The sequence below is a fragment of the Botrytis sinoallii genome (assembly GCF_014898435.1).
Source record: "Botrytis sinoallii strain Bc 23 chromosome Unknown BSIN_021, whole genome shotgun sequence".
NCBI lineage: Eukaryota > Fungi > Ascomycota > Leotiomycetes > Helotiales > Sclerotiniaceae > Botrytis > Botrytis sinoallii.
In genome coordinates this window covers 400668-416811 of record NW_024066048.1, presented here as the reverse complement: position 1 = coordinate 416811, position 16144 = coordinate 400668, and the positions used below count along the sequence as shown (strand labels likewise).

General features: G+C 42.7%; 8 protein-coding genes across 8 annotated transcripts; 4 read left to right on the top strand and 4 right to left on the bottom strand.

Moving 5' to 3' along the window:
• Positions 1-794: 794 nt before the first annotated feature.
• On the top strand, positions 795-1235 carry EAF02_009693 (uncharacterized protein; the record flags this gene model as incomplete). Its single annotated transcript, XM_038905741.1, has 1 exon — positions 795-1235. The coding sequence occupies one exon, from the start codon at positions 795-797 to the stop codon at positions 1233-1235; it is 441 nt and encodes a 146-aa protein (XP_038754481.1).
• A 193-nt stretch (positions 1236-1428) lies between these two features.
• On the bottom strand, positions 1429-2114 carry EAF02_009692 (uncharacterized protein; the record flags this gene model as incomplete). Its single annotated transcript, XM_038905740.1, has 2 exons — positions 1429-1667; positions 1730-2114. The coding sequence occupies 2 exons, from the start codon at positions 2112-2114 to the stop codon at positions 1429-1431; spliced, it is 624 nt and encodes a 207-aa protein (XP_038754480.1).
• A 410-nt stretch (positions 2115-2524) lies between these two features.
• Positions 2525-4126, top strand: EAF02_009691 (uncharacterized protein; the record flags this gene model as incomplete). Its single annotated transcript, XM_038905739.1, has 1 exon — positions 2525-4126. One exon carries the CDS (start codon positions 2525-2527, stop codon positions 4124-4126), a length of 1602 nt encoding a protein of 533 aa, XP_038754479.1.
• Positions 4127-4406: 280 nt separating this feature from the next.
• On the bottom strand, positions 4407-5873 carry EAF02_009690 (uncharacterized protein). Its single transcript, XM_038905738.1, has 2 exons — positions 5094-5873; positions 4407-4991 (listed from the first exon to the last, which is right to left on the bottom strand). Exons 1-2 carry the CDS (start codon positions 5506-5508, stop codon positions 4756-4758), a joined length of 651 nt encoding a protein of 216 aa, XP_038754478.1. The 5' UTR covers positions 5509-5873; the 3' UTR covers positions 4407-4755.
• A 270-nt stretch (positions 5874-6143) lies between these two features.
• EAF02_009689 (uncharacterized protein) lies at positions 6144-6586 on the bottom strand (the record flags this gene model as incomplete). The annotated part of the gene is made up of 2 exons (XM_038905737.1): positions 6144-6223; positions 6358-6586. The coding sequence occupies 2 exons, from the start codon at positions 6584-6586 to the stop codon at positions 6144-6146; spliced, it is 309 nt and encodes a 102-aa protein (XP_038754477.1).
• Positions 6587-7143: 557 nt separating this feature from the next.
• On the top strand, positions 7144-8815 carry EAF02_009688 (uncharacterized protein; the record flags this gene model as incomplete). Its single annotated transcript, XM_038905736.1, has 4 exons — positions 7144-7194; positions 7273-7728; positions 7794-8422; positions 8473-8815. 4 exons carry the CDS (start codon positions 7144-7146, stop codon positions 8813-8815), a joined length of 1479 nt encoding a protein of 492 aa, XP_038754476.1.
• Positions 8816-11731: 2916 nt separating this feature from the next.
• On the bottom strand, positions 11732-12608 carry EAF02_009687 (uncharacterized protein; the record flags this gene model as incomplete). Its single annotated transcript, XM_038905735.1, has 3 exons — positions 11732-11909; positions 12157-12249; positions 12349-12608. The coding sequence occupies 3 exons, from the start codon at positions 12606-12608 to the stop codon at positions 11732-11734; spliced, it is 531 nt and encodes a 176-aa protein (XP_038754475.1).
• Positions 12609-14102: 1494 nt separating this feature from the next.
• EAF02_009686 (uncharacterized protein) lies at positions 14103-15815 on the top strand. Its single transcript, XM_038905734.1, has 7 exons — positions 14103-14334; positions 14456-14536; positions 14615-14711; positions 14759-14855; positions 14902-15015; positions 15075-15403; positions 15454-15815. The coding sequence occupies exons 1-7, from the start codon at positions 14157-14159 to the stop codon at positions 15641-15643; spliced, it is 1086 nt and encodes a 361-aa protein (XP_038754474.1). The 5' UTR covers positions 14103-14156; the 3' UTR covers positions 15644-15815.
• The last annotated feature ends 329 nt before the right edge of the window (positions 15816-16144 follow it).

Genomic DNA, 16144 nt, shown 5'->3' with positions numbered 1-16144 from the left:
TTAATAATTAATTCTTATAAATTTTCTTTTTAAAACTATCAGTATTTAATATTGATATCATTTCAGAATTTTAAAAAGAAAGTTTAATTTTTTCAATTACTTTATATTATTATATAAAAATCTCATAATTTCCTTTAATAAAGCTTATATTTTTAATTCTATTATAAGATATATTAGTAAGTAAATAGTTTTTTATATAAAAATTCAATATCTTATTTATTAATAATATTATTATAACCTTTTAGAATTTTAGATTTTTTATTTCAAAACGTTATATTAATTTATTCAAACTATCTTAATTCTGGATTTCAAATAATTTAATTGCTTTTTTAGTTTTTAATTCAATTTAATATAATATTTTACATGAATAATAAGAGCGTGCATATAGTAGGGCCGTGCACATAGTAGGGATATCGGTTATTGAATGCATTCGTGGCATTTTGAGATGACCGTAGTAGCAATTTACCTTGTAGCTTGTCCCACCCTCGAGCCACCATATATATTATTGATTGGAGTTCTTAACCTTATCAAATGCGACCAATTCATTTTCATCTACGTCATCTTTGTTACTAGAGAATGCTGCTTGTTAGACTGGGTAGACCACCACCAAGTAGGTACTAGGTAGGTAAAGAACGATATCCAAGAGTAGGTACATTCCTTCAAGCTATTCATTTCTTCGTCCTTGAGAACAATTGCCACCAAATCCTCAAAAATCATCGGTATTCGAAAATACATTGAATACTCTTCTCATATCAAAACCAAGCTTCAATCCTCCGTTTACGCACTTCACCACCATGTCTGCTTCTCAGAATCAATCCTCACTCAACTCCACCCCCGCCGGTACAACTTTTGGCCCCAACTGCGGCGCACCATCATCCACAGCCACTCCTGGAATGTCAGTAGGATCGGCTACAGCAATGGGCCATGGCGATCATCCAAAAGATAATGCGGACGACAGCAATGCCAAATTGTCGAGTTCCAAGGTCGGACCTCAACAAGAGGATTTGGAGGGAGAACAGATGAGAGCAGCAGGTGAAGGAGATGTCATGGCTGCTCAATTCGACAAGAAGAATGCTGGATGGGGAGAGGAGGGTAGTTATACAAGTGATCTCGACAGACAAAAGGCAGAGCAGAAGGAGGCTAGAGAGAAGATCAAGAGTCAACGAGAGCAAGGCATTGATGTAGATGGAGGTGCAGGTGGAAGACTCCAAAATGAAGGGTTAGGATCCGTTTGAGGCGAAAAATGAAGACCTGAATTAAAATCTTTAATCATTTCATTGGTTTGTCCCCTCAGGTTTATCGTCGCTCTTTCTGCAAAATGTGATTTGCCACAATCCCACCTTGTCATATGGTCGTGCATTAAATCTGTCAAACAACCCAAACTCCGTCGCCATGCCCGAAATTCAAGGTAGCCATTCCCTTATGATATTAAAACTCCATATTCTCCATAACTTGATCCCCGACAGAACTCAGAGCTGAAGATGCCTCTCTAGTGGAAGGTGTTTCCTCAATCTGCTTTGGTATTGGTTTCATCCGATCTGCCCACTCTTTCACACTTGTAATCTCTCCTCCCTCGACTTTCACTATTCGAGGTTCGGCAGGTCTTCCTAACAACGTGCCATGATATCGTGAATCCTCATCGGTTGTGTTGTGCTTCTTTTTGAGAGCTATCTTCTTTTAGTTCTCATTCACAACCACATAAATCAATGAAGAAATAAGGAGAGCATACCAGTCAGATAATCTTCCCCTCCATCTGCTAACGCAATCCTCCTAATCTCTTTATTCCCTTCCCCCATGGCCCAGGCTATAAATCCTTCTACACCTCTCATATCTTCTTCGCCATAGAATTCCTGTTCTTCTATTGCTTTCTCTGGCATAAGAGCTCCGCAATCTTGCATGGCCATTCGTACATCTGAAATCGTTATGTCGAGATCCGCATGGTTTAGATCGGCATGCGCTGCTGTTGATTGTGCGAGTATGTACATGTAACGAGCAGCTAGATCGGTTATGGTATCAAGAACTGAGGATCGCGTTGAGTGATAACCGGCTGCGCGGAGGATATGTAAAATACATGGTCGAAGGAGGGCATGATGAAGAGCTTGAGGTGTTGCCATCTTAAGTTTTTCGATTTTGATTGACGAAAAAGTCGGGATCAAGGTGCGGAGAGACTAGATATTATCATGGTTGCATGTCGCAGAAATTATATAGTTGATTAAATAGAAAGTCTCTTGTATTTCACCGTAAAGCGCAAAAGGTGAATGCGAATTCCCATTTGTCGCATAAGTAAAATGGAAAACGCGGTTGCGCGATTGTGCGATCGGGTCTCCGTATAATTCTCGAACTGGAGCTCCCTCCATTCCATTTGATCAGTCCAACATCTTAAATTCTTGGATTCCTAAAACTACGACAGACCACGAATAAACTCTTGTTTTGCGATTTTTACAAAATTTCACTCCCACCAATCTGGCGACACGAATAACCTATTTTCAAAAAGAGCGCACAACTACGAGGATAAACCGCCAATATGAGCGGCCCATTCAAGCTAAAGTTGAGTCTCAAGACAAATGGAGGAATGAATGCATCACCAGGACCTTCTACACCTACCACACCATCAGTTTCCACACCAGGCGGATCCAAACCAAAAATAAAGATCAGCAGTAAACCTGCGGGATCGCCCCCTCTTCCATCTGCGTCTAGCTCATCGCAACCAAAACCTACAAAAGCAGGTCGAGCTCCTAAACCCACACAAAAGCTCGCAGATTCGCGCAAGAGAGTTAAGAAAGAAGACGACAGTAGCGATGAAACTATCTCTGTTATACCAAGGAAGCCGAATCTTCACAATGAACCTGCGAAGAAGAAAGTCAAGATTAGTATCAAGCCAAAAACACCTTCTATGGCTGGGATCAATCATGGACTTCCAAAGACACCGGTTATGATGAAGGCTAAAATTAAGGGCAAACCACCGAAAAGACCTCTTGGAGAAGGCTATGACTCTGAGGCCAGTGATACGGAGAAAGATCCTTCCATCGAAGAAGCGTTTATCTTTCGAATGATTCCCGGCGACGATTGTGACTACCTACGAACATGCATCGCCGAGAAAAAAATGGGTATCAATCCAAAAGTTGGAGGTGCAGATGTGCAAATGAAATTCTTTCATGCCGAAGGTAGACGAGCTGCTGTTATTATCCGTGGAAATGTCTATGCTGCTACTCTTGTCGACTTGCCATGTATCGTTGAAGGAATGAAGAGTTGGGATAAAAGAGGATGGTATAAAAGTGCGGATATTTGTCAAATGCTTTGGATTTATCAAAGGGTCGAGAATGAAGATGAGGCTAAAATTGCTCCTTTGCCCTCAATTATCGATCCACAAACTTTTCAATATCCACATGGTCTCACTGCTCCAATGCATTTGGCACGAAAACGGCGTTTCAGAAAACGTATCAGTAGAACTGCGATCGAGGCTGTAGAGGAAGCTGTCGAGAAACTTCTCGAAGATGATCGAAAGGCTGTATCCTCAGAATACAAAGTTATCTCCCCAGAAAGAGAACAAAGTAGTCAAGTATTCAGTCCAGGAAGTTATGGTGATGAAGGAGAAGATCAGTATTCCGAAGATGAAGATGCTGAAGGAGAAGCTGATGATGGTGGTTACTTCTCTCAAATTAACAACGGCGATGCTGCCGCATCTGGGGATGAAATGGGTGGGGATCTCGAAGCTGACCTCGCAGCAGAGATGGAAGCCGAATTGGAAGCAGGGGCAGGCTTTGAAGATATTGCTGCTACCCCTATGTCTATGTCAGGTGTCGCGGCTACTCCTATGCTACTAGGCGAGACCCCAGCTCCCAACGAAGAAGATGATAGCGGTGATGAATCAATTGAAGATGGGGAGAGTGGAGATGAAGGAAGTGAAGCGGATGATGTTGATGACGATGAAAAAGCACGCTTGGCCCAGCTCCAAGAAGCCAAAGAAGATATCGTGGATTTGGAGAAGCAGATTGAAGGCCTCCAAGCACAATTGGCTGCTCAAAACAATCCAATTCTACGCAGGAGAATCGAGGATAAATCGAGAAAGCTCAAGGCTGAGTTGGAGATCAAGAAATCTTCGATTGGCGAGGCAGAAGATGATTAGATACTTTTCAAAGGTCACTAGGTATTGGGTTTATGTACATTCAGGCGTTTTCACAGAAGATGGGTCGGGGCCTAAACAATATTCGGCGCTGGCTGGTTGTCTCTGCTTGGGTTGGACAATTGGCGTTGGGTCATTTTGAAATGGATGGACAGCTCAAAAGCATAGTCTCAATTTGGAGTTTGAGCTGGGTGGCATTGTATGGTGGCATGCTGCAACGGTGCATTTAATGTCAGGAAAATGACGAGCTACTACCAAATGGGTAGCGTCATGAATACCACAAACATGTTGGTCGACATAATGATAGATGCCTTATAATACAGATTCTTGTCTACAGTATCCTTACACAGATGTGATATAATTTTACATCTTCCCTCGTCTCTTAGTGCCCAATCTTCATGGGTCTAGCTGTGTCAGTTGCATGTGTCTTCTTGACTTGAGCATCTCCCATCTGCTTTATACTTTCTACAACATGCCATCCCACATGAAGACTCCTTATTGAGCAGTACTTCAACATCAAAGCTCTCAAAGCTCTCAAACAATGCCCCAAGAATTGAGCCCAATCCGCACCCCATTGCCCCAAAGGAGTACATCGACTTTCCAACCTATCCACAACCTCAAAAACCTCAAATTTACATTCCCTTCAAGTAATTGCCCTCCTTAATCTTCGCGCGACGCTCCTTCCTCATCGCCTTTACCAAATCTCCTCGTTGTTCTAATGCGGCTTCGCCTTCACTAGACAAATCGACCGATTGTTGCTGCAGAGGAACCTTTACTTCGAGCAGAGAGGTGTCGCCCGAGAGAAGCGCGCGTTCTTCTGCCTTTCTGCGGGCTTTGGCAGCAGCACGACGAAGTTTTTTAGATTTTGCTAGAGAGGGTGTTAGTCAATTTGGATGCAATTGGGAATGAGGGAAAGGAAGCGTGGATGAATAGGAATATAGGAATGGGATGAATAGGTTAGAAAACATACAGAATTCATCGCCTCCCGCAGCGGCACCCCCATCAGCAGCTTTCTTCTCGTCCAAACAGTGCCATAACCATTCTGGATATTCTTCTTCTTTTAAAGCGACGGGGTCGTCTCTTCCTTTGAGGAAGTTGAGACCTTGGAGGATGGTGCCCGCGGGGATGCTGGATGTAGGTAAGGGAGTTGATTTTTTGGTGGGGGAAGGATGGGAGGAGATTCCTTGGGCGGCGGGCGAGGGGGAGAGGGGGGTTGAGAAGGGTTGGGCTGCGCCGGTGGAGGTTGCGGTTGGAGGGCCGGCGGTGCGAGGTGAGGAGGGGGTGGATGTTGGGGGGGTGGAGGTGAGGAAGGCTGTGTGCGAGAAGAGACGGGTTTGTTGGGTGAGAGGGAGCGACTGACGGGTCAGACAGCGTGAACAAATCATTTTGAGGGAGAATTGGCTGTGTAGGTGAGATATGGTGGGTTTATTTCTTGTGCTGGTGTATATGGAGATTAATTTTTTTGGGATAGCTACGGGTACCTGGATGGACCGGGTGTGCTGCTGATATCAAATTCTTTGGTGGGGTGCTGGGTGCTGGGTGGATATGTAATGGAAATGGATCATTTATTTTGCTGTGTCCATATTAGGATTGAGAATCACATGGAGAAATATTCATGTAAATAATTGAATCCTCTCTTAACTATTACTCTGATATTTCTTGAGGTAAGTAAGACAAGATGTGATATTTTCGGAAGTCTATACCGTGTCAAAGTACCTACATATTGGCTATGTCATTCTCATACATCAAAATCACAAGTTTAGGGAAATAGACTGGTTGTACAAATGTTTCATATTTACAGTCCCATTAGTAGACCTTTCTCAGGTCTCTATTTTTGGGTCAAATGCTCTGAAGCTTCCTGGATTCTGGTATATCTTCAGTGTCTGATTCCAAATATCCTGCCTGCCTGAAGCCGCACTGAGCTCATTCAAGCATAACCCTCACCCAGCATGATATCGCTCTCGCCCTCTTCCCACTATTCATCCTCCCCTCGCCCAGTAAAGTCCTCATAATATATATATTAAGCCTTGTTGAAATGGTTTTGTTGCTCGAACAGGTAACCTTTAATCTTGGACTCCTTCAATAACTCGAAATAACGATCTGAGAGAAAGGATTAGTCCCAAGATCTATAAAAAGTTCCTCCTGGGAAGCCAGTTGTTTTTGAGGGGTTGAAGGAACTGATTCTCATTCAAAAAATCTGTAGATTATTCCAGTTTCATAGTATTAATCCTCACCTCTTAATGCACCACATTTTTCCAAATGATTAACCCCCTCCTTGTAATAGCATTTTCCCAGTTCCTCTCTGACCAAACGCGCCATCATGCTCTTAACCCATTGTTCTCTTATAATCGCATCTTGTGCTTGCTTCAATCGTGCTGTATCATCATAATCGACACCATCGAAAGTTGGAGGGACCGTAGGTTTCTTCGCGAGGAATGCGGCAGATTCGGGAGTTGGTGCCATTGTACAGAAATTGAATAATGGGTATGAGGAGGGTTATAGGATCAATGGGTATATGATCGATCGAGTATTGTGGATCCAATAGTAGAGTTGAGGTGGTCGACGTCTTTCACAAATGCGTTTGTAATGAAGCTATTTTGATTGTTTGAGCTCAACAACGAAAGTCACGATTTATTATGGGTCGGGTGAAATTTAGTGAATGAGCAAGACTTGCCGAACTTGCTTCGGTTCCTTCACTGCCCGAGACTGCTCGAAATGCTTAACTAATCACTCGAACTGATAGACCCACTCCCTCGAGACCCTGAATCCACTCTCCAGATAAAAACCTTTTATCACTCTAGCGCAATTGAAAAAAATTCTCGATAAGAGCTTTTCTTCAATCCTACTTAAACTTTTCACTCTCCCAAGTTTTCAATTTTTCTTCTTCAATCATACATCCTTTTTCAACTCAATACTTGTATCGATTCATCAGTTTTTTGATTAAAAGATAGCAATTTCTTCATATCCTTCTTCAAAAACACTCAATTACTTCAACTTCTTCAAGAAGTAAATCATTCATAATGGCAAAGACCAAGGATACCAAGGTTGCTAAGGCTTCCAAGAAGACTGAGGTCAAACTACCACTCTCAACTGTCAAGAATGCGGCAGTTGTTAAACCATCTCAATCAACAAAAGCTAAATCTAAACAGACCGCAAAGGCTACTGCCACCAAGGCCGCTAAGCCAGCTCCAAAGCCAGTCAAGAAGGCTGCCACCCCATCCTCCGACAGCGAATCTGGTTCCGACTCTGATTCTTCTGAATCTGAGGAGGAGAAGCCAGCACCAAAGGCCACCAAGGCTAAGGCTAACGGAAAGGCTGCTAAGGTCGAGAAGAAAGAGGTAGAATCATCCTCCTCTGACTCCTCATCTTCGTCTGAATCCGAAGATGACTCGTCGTCATCTGAATCCGAAACTGACTCTAAACCCGCCGCAAAGACTACCAAGAAGGCTGCCGCTTCTGAGAGCGAAGATAGTGACGACTCAAGCGACTCCGAATCCGAGGAGGAGGCTAAGCCAGTTGTTGCTGCTGCCAAGAAGGTTCAAAAGGTTGTCGATGCCGGAAAGGCAAAGGTCAACGGTGCTGCTAAGGTAGTTGCCAAGGCTACTGTAAGTAATATCAATCCTTCCAACAACCCTATCATAACTTGAACTGCATGCTAATATCTTTATAGGAGGACTCTGATGACTCCGACAGCTCTGACTCCTCCGAGGAAGAAAAGAAGAAGGAATCTGGATCTGACTCTGACTCTTCCGATTCCGACAGCGAGTCTGCCAGCGAGGCTGAGGCCGAAGCACCATCCAAGAAGCGTAAGGCCGAGGATGAGCCAGAGGCTTCCACCAAGAAGTCCAAGACTGAGGAGACTGTTGAGGATAACGGAAGCAAGAACTTGTTCGTTGGTAACTTGAGCTGGAACATTGATGACGAGTGGCTCTACCGCGAGTTCGAGGAGTTCGGTGAGATCAGTGGTGCTCGTGTCATCAGTGACAAGGCTACTGGACGCTCCAAGGGTTTCGGATACGTTGAGTTCGTCAAGTCAAGTGATGCTGCTGCCGCTCTTGCTGCCAAGAAGGGTGCTCTCATTGATGGTCGTGAGGCCAACGTTGACTTCTCCACTCCCCGTGACACCACCGCACCAAGAGAGCGTGCTAACAACCGTGCTGCTCAATTCGGTGATGCCAAGAACCCACCTTCCGACACCCTTTTCCTCGGTAACCTTTCCTTCGATGCCGATGAGAACGTTGTTGGTGAGGCTTTCGGTGAGCACGGCACTGTTGTCAACGTCAGACTCCCAACTGACCAGTAAGTTAATCCTCGTCACATACTCATCTACACATACTAATAATCACTAGGGAAACTGGCAACCCCAAGGGTTTCGGATATGTTACCTTCGGTTCCGTTGAGGATGCTACTGCCGCTTATGATGCTATGATGGGTGCTGATATTGCTGGCCGTCCAGTCAGACTTGACTATGCTACTCCTCGTCCAGAGCGCAGTGAGGGTGGTGGCTTCGGTGGCCGTGGTGGTGGACGTGGTGGTGGTGGCCGTGGTGGCGGACGTGGAGGTGGACGTGGTGGCTTCGGTGACCGTGGAGGACGTGGTGGTGCTCGTGGTGGTGCCCGTGGAGGTCGTGGAGGCAGCACTAACCGTGGTGGCTTCGGTGACTTCAAGGGAAAGAAGATGTCTTTCGAATAAGCTGTTGATATCATATGAGGGTTTCCATTGTCTGTCCGTACTTTGTCACATGTTGAGTATTCTTTTCGAAGATGCTTTCATGTTGATATGTGGGTCGTTGGCTTTGTGGGTTGTGGGCTCTTGACTCTACTCCTTATGGAGAATGTGGCTATTGAGACATATCTTCTGCTTTCTCTGGATCGTTTCATTGGAAGAGAAGTTTACAACTTGTGGGCTTGATTTACGTGGTCGTCGGCTTGTGGCTGTCCCTTTGAGCTTTTTGATCGTTTTCATAGGGGCGTTTAGGTAAAAACATTGTGGTCTATGGCTTTGAACATATTAAGAGGTTGGGTATGATCCTTTCTTGTATCTTTGGATATCTTGAGAGGGGACCGAACTTTATGTGGGCTTTCCGAGGGCATGATGTAAAAATTCTTTCATTGGTTGGGTGGAATGGTTTATGACAAATATTACCCGGTTCTTTGCGAAACGTCTCGCTAGACCAACTGTATTATATGGTGAGTATTTTGCAACTAGTATCTTCCCCTGCTGTTGCTGTCTTATTTTACAACTCAAATACAATAATACTTTACAATACCTTTTGTTCATCATGATCTGTGAGATGTGAAATGTGAGATGTGAATTGTGAATCTGTCCCAACGTCTTTTGCAGACTATAGATTTGCTTCATGATCCACCAGAAGACCGTTGACGTTCTATTGGGCATCTGCGGTTGGCTAACGCCCGGTTTATCGATAGTATCAAAGACCAAGTAGATCAAAATCTGAGTTCTCAAATGTCATCGAAATGCCATTCTTTTCATCTCTGTCTCGTTTCATTCATCTACAGTCTCAGATGAAAAGAATTCTGTCTCATTTCATTCATCTGCAGTCTCTTTTAGATATGCATAGCTGTTCCTATCTCCTATCTCCTATCTCCTTCTTCTCCCCCTCTCCTCCTCACTCCTCCCTCCTTTTTCATCACGTTCACATCTTTCTTTTCTCATAAGTTTCAATCCTTGAAAAAATGAATGATGGTATATAGAAATTCTGTTGTTTTTGGCATTAAGTATTGAGGTTAGGAAGTCAATTGGGGAGAGAAGATGCCGAAAATTTGAAGTCGTTTGTTCGGAGGTTTCTTGTTTGTGTTGGAATTTTGTTGGTTGGGAGAGGGAGGATGGAGGGGAGAGGAGGGGGAGAAGGGGAAGAAGGGGAAGAAGGGGAAGAAGGGGAAGAAGGGGAAGAAGGGGAAGAAGGGGAAGAAAGGGAAGAGGGGAAGAATGGTTGGGGACTTTTTGAGATTTCTTGGAGAAAAGGATTGCTATGATTGAGGTTGTTGGTTTTGGGGGGTTTCGTATTGGAATTTTGACTTCCATTTAAGAAATAATCTATTCAAGCGATTGATGATTCTCTCCAGTATGGGGTATTCTATACTTCGATCAACCTCACAAAAGCAAACATAGACTATCATTATCCAAATCCAGTATCATAAAGATGGTGAGATTTATTGTCAAGTTAGGTGAATTTGATTGGCAGATTGATCCTTTTACTTAGCTATTAGTAGATGTCATTGATCAGTCGCGAACGCACCGTCCTATTTTGTTCTCGATTTGATTCTTTTTGCTGTTGCTGGACACAGACTTTTCTATCCAATATCCGGATATCAACGAGTACATCTCAACGAACATCGACGAATCATATCATGGTTGGGAAGAAAAAGCTGAATTGTTATTATTCACACCAAAACCGGAACCAAATAGTTTCAGACCCTTCGGTGACCCTCAGGAGGCTTATGTCTCGAAATCAAGGCCCAAATTATGTAATTACCGATGGGTCTGAGGATGAGATAATCGAAGAGCGCTCTTATATATTGATTATGTACACGTGATCGCTTACGTGCGCTCTTCAAGCGCACGTGCGATCGCATCGCGATTGAGTGCGTTTCGTGACAAGCGCTATCATACATAAAAGAGATCTCTTACGAGATCTCTTTCCTCTTTAGCTTTCTTATTCTAGTTATTTGACCTCTATTGATTAGCTCTATTATGTGATCGTAACATTAATTATTGAAATTCGAATATTAATAAAACCTTGAATTTGATGTGATTTTGAAGTGATCCATTCGGTGATATGATCCACTCGATGATGAATCACATTATGAGCAAAGTAAATAGCAATTCGACTTGTCAAGGATCTTCAAAGGTAGATAAACTGTTTGTTATGTGGTTGAATTGAAGCTTAGCTCTTTCATTCGAGTCATTCAATCCGTTCTGCAGTCCGGACTATTGGACGCACTGGGTTCAGAAGATATCCAGTTGAATCCTTCTGATATGCCACCCCGCTCCGTGAATCTTTTAGCTTGTATACACACACTTGTGATACACGATCTCATTGATTAATGATTTTACCTGACATCTCCGCAAAACAGAATGGATACGAATAATTTTCTCATGTCCATCTACTTTCTCATCGGGCAGCGTAGATACTAGATAACTTGTTTTTTTCTAATTTTATAAGGGACATCTATTAAAACTGCTCTAAATCAATCACAAAACTATACAAATCATCATCATTAGTACGTCGACTTATACTATGATTTTCCCTTGCCCAGAAGACGTTGAAGACCACTCAAAGTCAAAGGTAGGACCTACTAGAATTTTGGGCGAAGATACTTGTTTGTGCATTTGTGATTTAAAGTCAGAGAAAAGTCCGATCGAATCTTTAAGATTGCCCTTCTTTAAGGCAAAGTCTTTCATTGATTATGCAACTCCCACTTAAAGTCATGTAAACCTCACCACAAAAGGAGACAGATAGAACCAATTAATCTGGCAGGCAAGAAAGCATCGAACCGAGAACATTATCAGTGGGGAATCAACCCAGCCAGTTTCACAAGGCCCCAAACTGAATTGGACCACTTGAACTGGCTTACTACATACTGCCTACGTTACATCAGTATGACCATTCATATTTCCAGAAATGATCTTGACTTGATTTTTTCCCCTTCCGAGGTCTCCCATTTCTATTTCAAACAAGGTGTCCTCGCCCATTTCAACTTCTCTTTCCCTACCGTTTGCACTTGCCTTCTTCCTCAAATTCTCGTCAGGCTCACTACCCAATCTTTTTTCTTGCATTTACAATCGAAAAGGATTTGCTATTGCTTTTTAAATGTGTAGTAAGTCGCGTGAAAAACTTCAGTAATAGAACGGACTCGACAATTGAAAAGTTAGGAAAGTAGTGGGAGGTAAACTTGGCGAGTGAGGGCATGCAGGAGCAAATTATCCCCATGCACATTTATACCAGGCCGATTAAGGAGTAAGAAAGTGCTGGCTATAAATGGATGAGGCAAAACGAAGTATATACTTACGCGCAAATGATAACAGGAATAGAGTCCCAAGCTGAATCAATAGTAGTAAGGCGCGTTTTGTAGTAGATACTCAGTGATGATGCTATACAAGCGCTAATTGAAGTTAGTTTCTCCTTCAAATATCTTGGCGTTTACATCGCTTGAATAGATAAATAAATAAAACAATCATTGAAGGAGGCCTTATAAACATACCAAAGTCCCGTAATCAAAATCATGAGAACTCCAATCTTCCTCTTTCGACTTAACTTCAGCCCCGAGACTCCTGCAATTGGTGTGATGAAAGTATAAACATCAACAATGAAACTTGTCACTGAGATTGGAACACTAATTTTTAAAACTGCCATTTCTCGAGGCTCTTGATACATCTCTAGCCAGTTTTCACCTGGATGAGGTACGAGAAGAATGATCTGAGCTAGAGTGAAGCCAAGGAAAACAAGAATCGTGAAAACCATTCCAAAGTATATCATGTATTGCAAAGTGCGGTTGGGTGAGAACAAAGTGAGATAGAACAATAGGAAAGTGAGTTTGGCTATGCCGAGTGTGACAGTCGAGAGCCAGTTCTCGGTGAACGCAGTCTGATATTGGACAAACAGATTAGCTTGGAAAGCAAGTTGAAATGTTAGAATTATATCAGGTGGGCTATCAATTACCCATCCTAACGAGGGGCTAACAATTTGTAGAGCTGATGTATCGTAGCCGTGACGACCGAACTTCCCAACCTGGATACCTATTGGAAGTCAAATAGGTCAGACATCAAGCCGACATTCAAGTATAGAGAGGAAAAAGGGAAAAGGACCAGGAGTCGGTACCTAGAAGCTGATTGATGTAATAAACAACTAGAAATATCTATGTAAGATTGGTGATCATATTAGCTTCTTCAATCTCCAATCACTTGGTATAATTTGAAGGCAAAAATTAGATCTATTACCGTTGAAGCAAAACATGAAGCTGTATAGCATGTAACTAGTCTATAGATGCATGTATTATTGCTCGAAATTCAAAGAATCAATCATTAAATCAGAAAACATACTATCATCCCATGCAATTTGATGGAGGATCCTCAGCTTTGTGACCAAACGTATCCCTACAAAAAGAGCAACAACAGGTAGCAAGACCCCTCTTATAATGATAAAAGCTGTTCCTCGATTTGGCGGATCGACGAAGTTTGATACAACGCCCAGGGGAGGCGGAGCTATGGGCGTCTGGGCCAGGACAGAAATAGGTATCCCATTAGTTGTTCCGTTCAAGTATATCGCAAAAGCAAGTCGACCGAATATTGATTGTAAGAGTAAACTTGAGAGTATATGGTAAAGCAGCCGATGACGATAAAATTTAATTTCAAAGATAGAATCAATAGGTATTTAAAGTACAAAGATTTGCTTACATGAGAGTGTGTTAAGCTGCGTCGTTCTTCCCATCAGGATTTCTTCAGGATTCCTCCATGATTATCAAGAATAGGAGCATAATTTTCCTTGGGCCAGAAGTCAGCTTGAAGTTACACTCTGCTTAACTAGTATGAATGGGATGGAGGGTGACAGTGAATTGGTATAATGCAATTCGCTCGCTTTTTGTAATATCAAACGGATTTTTTATCCTTAAAAGCTGTTGTAGGAAAGTCAATGTGAGTGTGTTGGGATATCGATCATGTGATCAAAGAGGACACTGTACTAGCTAGCGTGGCGCTAGCACTTCACTATATTAAATAATAGCTTCCCATAGATAATAATGATCAATAACGAATACAACCATAATAGACTAAAGTACTTACACTTATCAACCAAATTGATACCAACAGAGTGTATCTATCATATCATGCATGCATGCATGCAACCCTACACTACCCATTTTTAATACCTGTGCTGTCAGCCTTTCGGTTAATTCGAACCCGTGTTTGTTTTGGGAAACTCATTCATGTTTGTTCTGTTCTTCGAAATTTCAAGCTTCCACTGAATCTTGATGCACTGAGCTGGCCGTAAATTTAAACACGATCACAACGAAATATGACATCCCATGCTTATGACCATTCCAGGTGCAAACAATCTCAAAACTGCAGCTTCTGTTCAATTGCCGATGGATCAGAATATGTGGCGCCTGGTCTCCAGGCTTCAATTAAAGAAAACATCTTGACAGAAGCTGGCCGTGGATCATCATTCAGTGGCAGAATTTGGTATTATAATGGTACGTCGTGAATCTTTTATACTCATGCGAATTTGTCACCTCAAGTCTGATGACTCTGGTCTTCCGCAATAATTGGCCCCTTCAATTTAATCACCTTCCTTCTTAACATTTAATCGGGCAGGTTGGAAATCTGTGAATCTACGCGCGTTGCTAAAACCCTCGGTCTTTGCGGCATCGACTGCGATCTTTTTTGGTCAGATAGGTGAGTAAGCCCAGTTCTTCACGTACCCTTTCATACACTCCCTTGTTCCGTTACTCATTGTCATTTTGCCCTTTCAAGCTCGCGAGCAAGATTTCGCCTCGTCACTGATCCGATATGCTCTCGACATGGAGCTTTCTGACAATACGCAACAATATGTGCCCGTTTTTATCGCTCCGTAAGTAGACTCTACAACCTCTGAGTGCGCACGAGTTGACTTGGAAGAACCGTCCATTTCATCGTTACTAGAAATGAGCGCGCAAAGCATATATTAATCCAGCGACTAGCTCTCGCATTAGAGCAAGCAGAAGAAGAAAAACTGGTCTGTAACCCCATATTTCACAAAGAAAGCTGCTAATCGTATTTAGCCCAAATTCTTGCGGACCGCAATTGTTGCTCCTGGTAAAGAACAGGTCAAGTCTTCGGTTGTCGCTGAAGCAATTCTGTCTGCATGGCTCAAGCTATCAAATCAGGCTTTACTTGTTAGTGATTCTTAAAACAAAAATATACCAGACAGTCATGTACTGACGAGGATATGTAGATTCTTACTCACACAATTGTACAAGCCTGTGTGCAACTGGATCTTGAATCGCTACGTCGAGAGATTGGAGACCCTAAGTTGCGCACATATGAAGGTCTGAATGATCTACCTTTGCTGCATAGGGTTTTGGAAGAATCTTTAGAGAACTATTGTGAGTACGCATTTTTGCAAGGACGTGCCCCTCGCGCATTTCTGATAAGAATTCTAACGCCTTCAACAGTCGATATTCTGAGAGATGTGGATAGGCAAGAGGCTACAGTCGAAAATTCAGCCAATTTCCTTCAGGATTTCTCTCCTCCTCATCACATTGGGGAAAATTGGCCATCAACGTGAGTAACATCTCGGATTCATTGCTACATTAAACTGACATGTACCACAGTGTAGCAGACGATAGAGCTTCCATACTCTTGACATACAAAATTACGCTTGCTTACCTTCTACCTGTGTTGAACATTCAGGTTGACCAAGAGACGACTTCGAGATTCAAAAACCACGATCAAAGTTTGTTGTTACACCACGTCAAGGTTGCTGTACGTGACCGGAACTATGTGGAGGAGGATTATTTCTAGTCCGAAAAGGATGATAAGCTCCATATTTGGGGAGTTTGTAGTAAACAGGTTGATTTTTTTTATCCACCCATCAATATATGCATGCACCTGTCAGAATGTCCGTGAGGGATTATATGTGTTTAGTCTTCATCTAACTTAAGATAGGTATTTATCGCGGGGTCGTAAGTGCTGTGGGACTGTATTACTACTATGAATGATTGCTGCTCTGTGGAGCTATGCTTAATATAAATATAAAGTACACGGCCACTCCAATTTATTGGGGGCTAGGGTATAATTAGTCCAGAAGCTGACGGGCCTGTTGCTGTTATAAGAGTACGTTGTTCTCATTGGAGAACATCATTTTCCTACTCATACAAGGGCCGGCTGTATAATCAATTAGGTCTCATATTTCCCTAAAGCATCTTTAGTCTCATCAATCCTTGTGCTGATGTGCTGATGTACCGATGTTTCGATGGCTAAGCGAGGTCGGTGTGTCTCTATCCCCCACTCACATTGTCATTC